A 12,545-nucleotide genomic window follows, 5' to 3' on the forward strand; every position below is an offset into this window, starting at 1 on the left:
GAATTTTTGTCACATTTTTTTTGTCACATTTTGTCAATTTTTGTCACATTTTTGTTTAATTTTTATCACATTTTTGTTGAATTTTTGTCACATTTTTGTTGAGTTTTTGTCACATTTTTTGTTGAATTTTTGTCACATTTTTTTTGTCACATTTTTGTTGAATTTTTGTCATTTTTTTGTTGATTTTTTTGTCACATTTTTGTTGCGTTTACATCCTTCTCAGCAGGCCCTTCAACCTGCTGGGCCCCTGGACTTACTCCTTGTAAGCCCCTGCATAAATCCGGCCTTGGATCTGGACAATGACTGAAGGATGAGACTGCGGATACAGGCGGCTGAAATGAGTTTCCTTTATAGGGTGGACGGGGGCACCCGGGGGGAGCTTGGAGTAGAAGCGCTGCTCCTTCACGTCGAGAGGAGCCGGCTCGAGAGCAGAAGCCTGGGCATCTCTGCTGCCTCCGCGACCGGGCCCCGGTGGATGGACGGTCCGTTGATTTCTTTGTATGTTCTCGTTATGGCATTTTCTTTGGAAATATTAACATTTCAAATCACTTCATATGTTGTTTACCCGCACAATAAATCACACTTTTACGCTCAAGCAGTTACTCACACTCCTCAAGTGGCCTTTTCTACAAGTACTCAGAGAAAACATTACAGACTTGACACTCATTTTCCTCTCTGCCAGACTGTGACATCACTCTCATAACCTCAACGACATCATTATAGAGCAGAAGTTTCCAAACTCTTCAGGCCGCGATCCTAAAAGTATCATTGCAAACAACTGGAGACCCTCACAGCCCACAAGAAGAAACACATTCTATGATGTTTACACCAAAAATCTAAACAAACGATTGACTACTTTTAGTTTTTAATAATGAATAATCTTGAAATACATCAGCATCAGCTGCAAAACGCGTCCACAGTTTGCTGCTGTTGAAGTTTCTATGTCTGTTTAGATTGAACATGTGCATTCCCTCTGTAACATTGCACCCCCCGGATCAGTGCCTGAAAAACCCCCGTGAGAGCCCTGACCCCCACTTTGGGAACCCTTGTTGTAAGGCACAGGTTGATTTCTGAGATGCCATGTCACAATCCTTAATAAGCAGTGGATCCAACTGGTGGTTCGGGACCCAAAAGTGGGTTGCGAGCCATTCCCAAAAAGAGAACCTTTATTTTGATTTTTTTTTTCAGCTCTTTTGGCTTATTTAATGATATTCACCTTTTTTTTTTCTTTTAGAGGAAAACACAATATTTTACGTCTCAGTTGATTTGGTCCCGCCGTGACGTCACATACCAGCTGAGGCATCATTCACATAAGCATTTGGACACTAGTGTTACAGCTGAGGCGCACACGTTCTCAGCAGATGCAAAAGTGGCATCAGGCCATTGGCTTCTAGTCCAAGAGCTCCCCCTACCTGCCACTATGGGTGATGCAACTGGCTTTAGTGGCTGTCCTCTGGAAGATGACGAGATGACTGACACCTGGAGTTTATGATGTTATAGTCATGTATACTCATAGGCAGGGCCGGATTTAAGTAAAATGGGTCCCGGTGTAGCGATTTCAAACTACCCCCCCATTCACCTTACCCCCCGGTACTTTGAAATTGATTTCAGACTACCCCCAGGGGTTACCTGAAACTGATTTCAAGTTACCCACCCTGATTTCAGATTACCCCCGCCACAATATGTATTGTTTGTTTGGCACGGCTGTGTTAAATAGAAAATGCCCGGATGTTAATTGCTAATAATAGCTACAACTCTCGTAACTTTTCAACTGGTAAGGTTAGCTTTAGTTCGTAAACTCCACAATCCTTAAGGTTAGGGCTAAGGTAAGGTTAGCTTTAGTTCGTAAACTCCACTATCCTTAAGGTTAGGGCTAAGGTAAGGTTAGCTTTAGTTCGTAAACTCCACTATCCTTAAGGTTAGGGCTAAGGTAAGGTTAGCTTTAGTTCGTAAACTCCACTATCCTTAAGGTTAGGGCTAAGGTAAGGTTAGCTTTGACTCGTAAACTCCACTATCCTTAAGGTTAGGGCTAAGGTAAGGTTAGCTTTAGTTCGTAAACTCCACTATCCTTAAGGTTAGGGCTAAGGTAAGGTTAGCTTTAGTTCGTAAACTCCACTATCCTTAAGGTTAGGGCTAAGGTAAGGTTAGCTTTAGTTCGTAAACTCCACTATCCTTAAGTTTAGGGCTAAGGTAAGGTTAGCGTTAGTTCGTAAACTCCACTATCCTTAAGTTTAGGGCTAAGGTAAGGTTAGCTTTAGTTCGTAAACTCCACTATCCTTAAGTTTAGGGCTAAGGTAAGGTTAGCGTTAGTTCGTAAACTCCACTATCCTTAAGGTTAGGGCTAAGGTAAGGTTAGCGTTAGTTCGTAAACTCCACTATCCTTAAGGTTAGGGCTAAGGTAAGGTTAGCGTTAGTTCGTAAACTCCACTATCCTTAAGTTTAGGGCTAAGGTAAGGTTAGCGTTAGTTCGTAAACTCCACTATCCTTAAGGTTAGGGCTAAGGTAAGGTTAGCTTTAGTTCGTAAACTCCACTATCCTTAAGGTTACGGCTCCAACCGCGGTTCCTGTAAGGTATCTTATGAATGAAGAAAGCGGTTGAGAGGGGGGGTAATCTGAAATCAGGGGGGGTAGCTTGAAATCGCGTTCATCTTACCCCCGGGGGTAACTTGAAACTGATTTCAAAGTACCGGGGGGTAGCCTGAAATGGGGGGTAGTTTAAAACCTTTACACCGGGGCGAAAGTTTTTTCAGGGCCCCCCATATACTGTCTGTCAGATTTCTCTCTGTGTGTCTACAATAAAGAGATAAATGAATGTTTTTTTTTTTATTTGAACATGCAGAAGTATCTTCTTAAACATAGTACTAGTTTTAAAAAAATGACAATTTTGTGAAAAAAACAAAACAAAAAAGACAGTTTAACACAATGACCCCAAAAAGTTTAACATGGCCCTGGCGGAAGAACCGTTGCTACTGCCAGGCTGGTAGGGGGGACATATTTAAAAGGGGGGTCTGGGGGTCCTCCCACCCACTGAGATCGCATTCTCATGCCTTTTAACAAACCAATAGTTTGTAGGTTGAAGTGTCAAATCAATAAAAACGGCTCAGACCTTGTTTAGACCCAGTTTATTCCTGGTTTAGTCTCAGGTACAAAGTCTGATTTACATGTGAGGGAGTCTGCAAAGAGAGAGGGAACTCTCTCCTGTTATGCCCAGGGGCCCTTCAGCCTGCTGGGCCCCTGGGTTTAGCCCCTGTTAGCCCTGCATAAATCCGGCCTTGCTCAGAGGTGGGCAGAGTAGAATAATTCACTCAGGATTGACTAACGTTTCTTTACTCAAGTAGAAGTAAAATGACGTGACCACAGGACGTGACCAGCTTTATTTTAAGGCAGGGGGGGAAAAGTGCACATATGCAAGAAAACCGTGTAAATTTGCACGTTTTTTGTGCAAATATATGAGAGAAAAAGTCGCAAGTTTGACGAAACTTTTTTTCCGCATTAATTTTCACACAAAAGGTGCAAATGTATAACTTTTTTCCTTTTGGGCAAATTAGAGACTTTTTTCTACACAAATGTAATGCATGTCAAACATCCTTTCCCCAACCACATTTTTGAAAGTAATAATCTCTATCAGTTCTTATTGTAAAAGAACTCTTATTGTCGTAAGCCCGTGTCTTATTGTGAAGGGCCGCGGCGGATCCGGTCCACCTTTGCGCTTTCCTTCCTGGAGAGACACAGCGGCGTTTGGAGCAGCCTCTGTCCCGAGCGGAGCGAGCTGTGAGCGGGGTCTGTGTCTGCATCTGTCCCGGTGTCCCGGTGCTCTCCTCCTCCTCCCCGTGCGGCCCGCGGGAAACTCTTTAACACAAGATGGAGATCGAAAAGGAAGTGAAAAAGGTAAGAACGTGTGTCTTGCGCAGGAGAAGTGCAGAGGGAGAAGGTGCGCCGTCCCGGGGCAGGTGAAAACATGAGGCAGGGCGGCTTTGCACACTCTTTACAGCAGTTTCACACTTTCTTCAAGGATCTCTTTCACTTTGGTTCGTTTCTTTTGGAGCAGAAGGAAGAGCCTTAAACTTTTGCCCTTTCAACGCCCTGTCAACTTCCCGTTTTAACCAGAAGGAGTGAGCACCGCTTTGTCTCCGACTCTCAGATCATAAATGAGTGTTATGGGCCCGGCCCGTCATGTGTGGGGGGAGAAACTAGGGCTAAACTATCATGGGGGGAAACTAAAGACTAAAGCTGGGTGAAAACCATGATTATAAATGCATTACCAAGTTATCAGTGAAGTTATCTCTCTTTAACCTCTTACCCCCCGCCTGAACCACATGCATTCTGTCCTCTTTGGCCATTATATAGGCCTGTGTAACACCTCATTTGAAAGCTAAGACCCATTAAACTGATCTTTTTCCTCACGTTGTTGCTGTGTTGTCTCACCTTTTTTATGTTTTATTTTTTTTTGTCACATTTTTGTTGAATTTTTGTCACATTTTTGTTGAATTTTTTTCACAATTTTGTTGAATTTTTGTCACATTTTTGTTGAATTTTTGTCACATTTTTGTTGAATTTTTGTCACATTTTTGTTGAATTTTTGTCACATTTTTGTTGAATTTTTGTCACATTTTTGTTGATTTTTTGTCATTTTTTTGCTGATTTTTTGTCACATTTTTTGTTGAATTTTTGTCACATTTTTATTGAACTTTTGTTGATTTTTTGTCACATTTTTGTTCCATTTACATCCTTGTTTTCTTCTCATTTTTGTGTCTATTTTGGTGCTTTTTTCCCCAAGAAGCTTTTCGATTCGGGTAAAGCCAAACTGGAGAAAATGGGATCCGTTCAGGTGGGAGTTAAGAGGTTAAAGTGATTGTCTGGAAGTCTAAATATATTTCTGATTTTCTGAAATGTGCAAAATCGACCAGCTAGTCTATTACTTTGATGTAAAGTAAGTAATAATATATATTTTTCCCGGGTTTGAGCAACTAATCGCATCCTCCTGTGTCCTCCAATAAGACGAGCTGTTCCTGTGAACCAGCTTGCCATGTCCAACCAGGAGTCAGGGGGAGGAGCTTGATCGTTTACTTTTGAAAAACGGCAATCGTAGCCAGCGCTAGTTCACCGTTAGCATTAGCACGATGCTGTGTGATGTATCTATTGGCTGTTGAACCACTTTGCTCCTCTCCATGTCTCTGTATCTTTATTTAGTAGAAAATATATTCATGATTCAGCGTTTGTTACAGTAGTTTTTGAATAATTAGAGAAAGTTCAAACATGACCATATATGGGCGATTCCAGGGATGGCGTCTGTATCTGTCCCTCCTCTCTGTGCAAACTTACAGGCTATCACTTTAAAATGAAAAACGAAATAGCAGATGAGCCGGGGTTCCACCTGAAGTCTGAGAAACTGTCCACAGCCTGGTTTGATTATACCGACACGTGGGGCATTTTGGACTCAATTACAGACTTCAGTTCTTTTGTTAAATGACACCGTGTGATTAAACCCAGCACTTGGTTCAGCTGAAGATTAAACAAAGGAATAAAGAGAGACTAAATGTGAACAAAAAGAGAGAAGATTTCGTCTCACCGTCAAAGCGTTTCCTGAATTCTGGTCTAAATTGAAAGTGTGGAGCTGTAAAGTACCAGAATAAGTGGAGTTTGAGACCGTATGTAAACCTCCTCTCCTTTAGTGGATGACTCGGTCCTCACCGCTTTGTCTCCGACTCTCAGATCATAAATGAGTGTTATGGGCCCGGCCCGTCATGTGTGGGGGGAGAAACTAGGGCTAAATTATCATGGGGGGAAAACTAAAGACTAAAGCTGGGTGTAAGCCATGATTATAAATGCATTACCAAGTTATCAGTGAAGTTATCTCTCTTTAACCTCTTACCACCCCCCTGAACCAAATGCATTCTGTCCTCTTTGGCCATTATATAGGCCTGTGTAACATCTCATTTGAAAGACCCACAAAACTGATCTTTTTCCTCACGTTGTTGCTGTGTTGTGTCATCTTTTTTATGTTGTTTTTTTTTTTTAGTTTTTTTTTTTTTAGTTTTTGTCACATTTTTGTTGAATTTTTGTCACATTTTTTGTTGAATTTTTGTCTTTTTTTGTTGATTTTTTGTCATTTTTTTGTAGAATTTTGTCACATTTTTGTTGAATTTTTGTCACATTTTTGTTGAATTTTTGTCATTTTTTTGTTTAATTTTTGTCTTTTTTTGTTGATTTTTTGTCATTTTTTTGTAGAATTTTGTCACATTTTTGTTGAATTTTTGTCACATTTTTTGTTGAATTTTGTCACATTTTTGCTGAGTTTTTGTCACATTTTTTGTAGAATTTTTGTCATTTTTTGTTGAATTTTTGTCATTTTTTGTTGAATTTTTGTCATTTTTTTGTTGAATTTTTGCTGAATTTTTGTCACATTTTTGTAGATTTTACATCCTTGTTTTCTTCTCATTTTTGTGTCTATTTTGGTGCTTTTTTCCCCAAGAAGCTTTTTGATTAGGGTAAAGCCAAACTGGAGAAAATGGGATCCGGTCAGGTGGAAGTTAAGAGGTTTAAGTGATAGTCTGGAAGTCTAAATATATTTCTGATTTTGCGAAATGTGCAAAATCAACCAGCTGGTCTATTATTTTGAACTATACACTTTAAAATGAAAAAAGAAATAGCAGATAAGACCACACAGCCTGGTTTGATTATACCGACGCGTGGGGCATTTTGGACTCAATTACAGACTTCAGTTCTTTTGTTAAATTACACCGTGTGACTAAACCCAGCACTTGGTTCAGCTGAAGATTAAACAAAGGAATAAAGACAGACTAAATGTGAACGAAAAGAGAGGCAAGGTCAAGATTTCGTCTCACTGAAGTCAAATGAGAGTCAAAGCATTTCCTGAATTCTGGTCTAAATTGAAAGTGTGGAGCTGTGAAGAACCAGAATAAGTGGAGTTTGAGACCGTATGTAAACCTCCTCTCCTTTAGTGGATGACTCAGTCCTGTGTAAACCATGTGTTCTTCCGGATAAAGCCCTCACAGCTGCTTCTGGAGGAAGTCGCATCAGAAACGAGTCATCGGTGAAAAGCTGCAGCTGTTTTTAACTTGTCCTGATGATGGAGGGAACGCACTCGCCACAGCCTTGGTCATCGGAGAAGTGTATTTTCTCTCTGAATGCCACAGGGGCTATCCATAATGAAACGATGCTTTTGCAAACCATCAGAAATATGTAAAAATGTGCGGCGAACAGTTCTGAGTATAAACTATTAACGATTGTTCTATTAGTAAGTAGGGCTGAAATGATTGAAATAGTCGACGACTGTTTTAGCAGTGAATTTACCTCTTTACCCCCACCCGAACCAAGCACATTTTCTCCAGTTCGGCTTTATTCGAATCTAAAGGCTTAAAAAACAAAGCATCAAAATAGCGTCAATAATGAGGACGAAAATGCAACAAAGTGAAAAAAAAAAAAAAAGAATGAAAACATGATTGAAAAAAAGCAGCAGAAAAGCAAGAAAAACGTGTCAGAAAAGCAAGAAAAAATGACCAAAAAAACAATGAAAAAAAGCAACAATAAAGTGACAAAAAAGTGACAAAAAAGTGACAGAATAGTGACGAAAACACGACAAGAATGCTCCAAAAATGTGACAGAATCTCAGTGACGACGTGACAAAAAAGTTGTGATCAGTTTTGTAGATCTTAGCTTTCAAATGAGGCATTACAACCGTTGCTCTCCAGTCCAGAAGTTTTTAGATTTTGGTAAAGCTGAACTAGAGAAAATGCCCTTGGTTCAGGCGGGAGGTCAGAGGTTAACGGTCTTCTAGTAAACACAGACTCAAATAGAGCAAAAATGACATGAATTTTTCTTTGTTTTTGAAGTTCGGGTCAGTAGTGTTTAGTACATAGAACATTTCATAAATATCCGTGTGTGTCTCGTCCAATCAGAAGCAGAATTAGCGCCGAGAGCCTCCGACTAACATTCACTTTTCGCTTACTCCATCCTCGTGTTTTGTGATAAAAATGTTTTTGAAAAAAATACACCATTATTGTGAAAATAATCTGTAGATTAATCGATTACTAAATAATCGTTAGACAGAAGCTTTGTTCGCCTGCTTTACTAGATCACATCCTGTGATCCTCCTCAGAAGCGCCGCCTGGTGGTCAAAGTATGTAAGGAGCCTCTGACACATCACTTTCACCATTAGGTGGCGCTTCTGAGGAGGATCACAGGGTGTGATCTAGTAAAGCAGGTAAACAAAGCTTCTGTCTTACTAATAGAACAATCGTTAATAGTGCGTCTTCATCTTAATTAACAGCACTTTGTCGCTCAAAAAGAAAGATAGAAGAACAGTTTCCATTTTCCACCCAAATTTTCCCTATTTGAAAAAAAAAAGGTTGTTTCCCCTATTTCTCACCCTCCCCCAATGTTTCCACATTTTCAATTTTTCCCCATTTTTCCCCACATTCTTCTTGACATCGGAGATAAACTTGATATTGTAAATTTGCATGTCTATCGATATTATTGTTATTTTCTTGTTGACGTTACATTTCCCAGCTCTGAATGAAAATGCAGTGAAATGTGAAATACAAATCTACAGACAATCCAAATGTCTTGTTCCTCTGTCAGTTATCGATGTAGTAGTTCTCGTGTCAGACCTGGTTTGAAGTGTCTCCTAAAGTCTGACCTAACGTTTGTGTTTGGTTTGTTTCAGATGACGCTGGGACACGAGTTCGGAGCCGGAGCGTCGTGTCTCAAATGTAAAGACAAGTGCGAGGGCTTCGAGCTGCACTTCTGGAGGTTTGTCACAACATCCTTTAAACCAGTTTCTTCTTCTACGGTGTCGGCGCTTCGTTCTCTACTTCCTGGATGTGATGTTTCATTGTTAAAGTCCACACGTTAAAGCCCGTAATGCAACACTACATAGAAGTTCAGAGTGTGTTTCTGTCAACATTTGAAACATAGAATGAAACATCCATCCATCCATCCATTTTCTTCCGCTTTATCCGGGGCCGGGTCGCCGGGGCAGCAGTCTCAGCAGAGATGCCCAAACTTCCCGATCCACACACACTTCCTCCAGCTGTTCTGACCCCGAGGCGACACCAGGCCAGCTCGGAGACATAGTCCCACCACCGTGTCCTGGGTCTTCCACGAGGCCTTGTCCCACTAGGACATGCCTGGAACACCTCCCGCGGGAGGCGACCAGGAGGCATCCGGAACAGATGCCCGAGCCACCTCAGCTGGTTCCTTTCGACGTGAAGGAGCAGCGACTCTACTCCGGCCGCTACACACTCGGCTGCAAACCGCCCCAGAGCAGCTGAAGGTCCTGGTTCGTTGAAGCCATCAGAACAACATCATCCGCAAACAGCAGAGATGAGACTCTGAGGCTCCCAAACCGGACACCCTCCGGCCCCTGGCTGCGCCTAGAAATTCTGTCCATAAAAGTAATGAACAGAACCGGTGACAAAGGGCAGCCCTGGCGGAGACCAACACGCACCGGGAACAGGTCTGACTTACTACCGGCAATGCGAACCAAGCTCCTGCTGCTCATACAGGGAACGGACAGCCCTTAGCAGAGGGCCCCGGACCCCATACTCCCGGAGCACCCCCCACAGGGCACCACGAGGGACGCGGTCGAACGCTTTCTCCAGATCCACAAAACACATGTGGACTGGTTGGGCGAACTCCCACGAACCCTCGAGTACCCGATGGAGGGTATAGAGCTGGTCCAGTGTGCCACAACCAGGACGAAAACCGCATTGTTCCTCCTGGATCCGAGGTTCAACTATCGGCCGGATCCTCCTCTCCAGCACCCCGGAATAGACCTTACCGGGGAGGCTAAGGAGGGTGATTCCTCTGTAATTGGAACACACCCTCCGATCCCCCTTTTTAAAGAGAGGGACCACCACCCCGGTCTGCCAATCCAGGGGCACTGTCCCCGACCGCCACGCGATGTTGCAGACACGTGTCAGCCAAGACAGTCCTACAACATCCAGAGACTTAAGGTACTCAGGGCGAATCTCATCCACCCCCGGAGCCACCGAGGAGCTTTCTCACCACCTCGGTGACTTCAGCCCCGGTGATGGGCGAGCCCACCTCCGAGTCCCCAGCCTCTGCTTCCTCATCGGAAGACGTGACGGCGGGATTGAGGAGGTCCTCGAAGTACTACTTCCACCGCCCGACGACATCCCCAGTCGAGGTCAGCAGCCCCCCACCCGCACTGTAAACAGTGCTGGTGAAGCACTGCTTCCCCCTCCTGAGGCGCCGGACGGTTTGCCAGAATCTCTTCGAGGCCGACCGATAGTCTTCCTCCATGGCTTCTCCGAACTCCTCCCAGACCCGAGTTTTTGCCTCTGCGACCGCACGAGCTGCAGCACGCTTGGCCTTACATGAAACATGTAACTGTCCAAACTGAGGCTCTGCTTTCATAACCGTGTGGTCGTCTCTCCGGTGTCAGATACAGACTTGGCGTTTCTGGAGCAAATGTAATTGTTAAACAGATGAGTTACATGTGACCCAGATCAAACAGCCTGACGTGGAGAGAATGTGAGCGATTATCCCGGACAGTGGAGCGAGGGCCGGGCTCGTGACCACATCAGACAGACACTCTGATGTCGATGATACACAGGCTTTACACAGGGTTTACTTTACACAGGGTTTACACAGAGCTGCATCTGTGAAATACAGAAATCAAGCAAAGAAATGGTTAGAATAGCAGAAAAATGGTTAATAAAGCAGAAAAATGGTTAAAAAAGCAGAAAAATGGTTAAAAAAGCAGAAAAATGGCTAAAAAAAAAGCAGAAAAAAAGGTTAACAATGAAGAAAAATTGTTTTAAAAAAAGCAGAAAAAATGGTTAAAAAAGAAGAAAAATTGTTAAAAAAGAAGAAAAATTGTTAAAAAAGCAGAAAAAATGGTAAAAAAAAAAAAGCAGAAAAAAGTGGTTAAAAAAGCAGAAAAAAATGATTAAAAAAGCAGAACAAATGGATAAAAAAAGCAGAAAAAAATTGAGAAATCAAGCAAAGTCATTAGTAAACGCTGGTAAATGAAGCCCTGTGTGTTTACTTCAGAGAATCTGTTTCTAAAACGGCGTAAGTGTGCAGATGTTACAGAAGTTTAGGGCCGTTTTCTTCAAATTTTCATTCCACTCTTGCAACATCATCACTTCAGACGCCACATTTTACAGGCTCCGACTCGGGCTACAGGTTTTATCACATGCATTTCTCACAGTCTAGTTCCAGCCTTACTGAGCTTTCAACCAAAAAAACAGGGAGAAGTTAGATTTGTTTCACTTACAACGACTGGGGCCCGACTGATATAGATTTTTGGGGTTCGATGCCAATATGAAGGGGGTTGACCGATAGCCGATATTTTAAAGGGGGGGGTATTCTGCTTTTTTCAGTCACATAGCACCAGTCTATATCACACTACAATGATGACAAACCTTCTGTTGGTCTGTAAATGCAGTAATTTAGAATAACTGCCTTGTATAAAATGTCTCTCTCAAAATGGCTGTAGTGAATGTCTTGAAATAGGCCTCTGTCTCTTTAAGAACCTCTGACCCTTTCAGACACGCCCCCTCCACATGCTGTCTGTGGCATCAGTGGGGAGGGGGTTCTGCTGAGGAGCAGTGGTTGGTTACTCGGCTGGTGACGAAAGCTCGGAGGCGTCTCCAGGAGGTGGGGGCGTTCCTAGGAGGACTCAGGCAAACCTATCCCTAAAATGGCCGCCATCAGAGTTTTTACAGATTACTCACAAATACGTGAATGTGCCAAGGCAACACTTCAGGCATGTTTTTAATGAGGGAGTGACAGAATAACATGATGGAAAGCTTGAGAAAGTCCATTTTGCATAATACACCCCCCTTTAAGTCATTTAAAGGGATATTTCAGGATTTTTGACATAGGACCTCAATCCGTAGTTATCCAGAGTGTTGTTGTTTCTGGAGATATATATATATATTTTTTTATTCATGCAGTCCTTATATCTGAAGAGTTTAGTGGTGTTAGGCTAGTGCTAGGCTAGTGCATATCTATGGTAACTAGTAGCCTGCATTAAAAACCTCTTCAAAATCCTGGGCTCGTCCTCCAAACGTTGCCATATCTGATTTGTAGAAAGCTCCTTTGTGAATTCCATGTGTAGTGATGCGGCCGCAGGTAAACAAGTAGATCCGGTAACCGAGCAGATCACTCCGCCGCCGCGTAGCTACAACCAGGAAGCTGCTCAAGTATAAGTTCTTTTAAATCAACACAGACATGTTTTTAATCCAGGCTACTAGCTACCATAGACATGCACTATCCTAGCACTATCCTAGCACTATCCTAGCACTAGCCTAGCACTAGCCTAGCACTAGCCTAGCACCACTAAACTCTTCAAATATAAGGACTGCATGAATAAAAATATATATATATTTCCAGAAATCAACAAACAATCTAGCGAGGAAATGAGGCCCTATGTCAAAAATCCTGAATTATCCCTTACATTTTTTTCATCTTTCAAACAGCCTATAGTTAAACATTCACGTATTATTACTGTAAAAAAAATATCTAATAGAGGTCAAGGGATGTGAGCTTGT

At 42.4% G+C, this 12,545-nt stretch overlaps 1 protein-coding gene across 2 annotated transcripts in view; it reads left to right on the top strand.

Annotated features, from left to right (window-relative positions):
• The first annotated feature begins 3,687 nt into the window (after nt 1–3,687).
• tes (testis derived transcript (3 LIM domains)) overlaps nt 3,688–12,545 on the top strand; it is a 35,362-nt gene continuing 26,504 nt past the window's right edge. For both annotated transcript variants that reach the window (XM_079560409.1, XM_079560410.1), the window contains exons 1-2: nt 3,688–3,888; nt 8,687–8,772. In XM_079560409.1, coding sequence (XP_079416535.1) covers nt 3,862–3,888; nt 8,687–8,772 — 113 coding nt within the window. In that variant the 5' untranslated portion in view covers nt 3,688–3,861. The remainder of the gene's footprint in view (nt 3,889–8,686; nt 8,773–12,545) is intronic.

The sequence above is a fragment of the Gobius niger genome, assembly GCF_951799975.1.
Source record: "Gobius niger genome assembly, chromosome: 7".
In the NCBI taxonomy this organism is placed as follows: domain Eukaryota; kingdom Metazoa; phylum Chordata; class Actinopteri; order Gobiiformes; family Gobiidae; genus Gobius; species Gobius niger.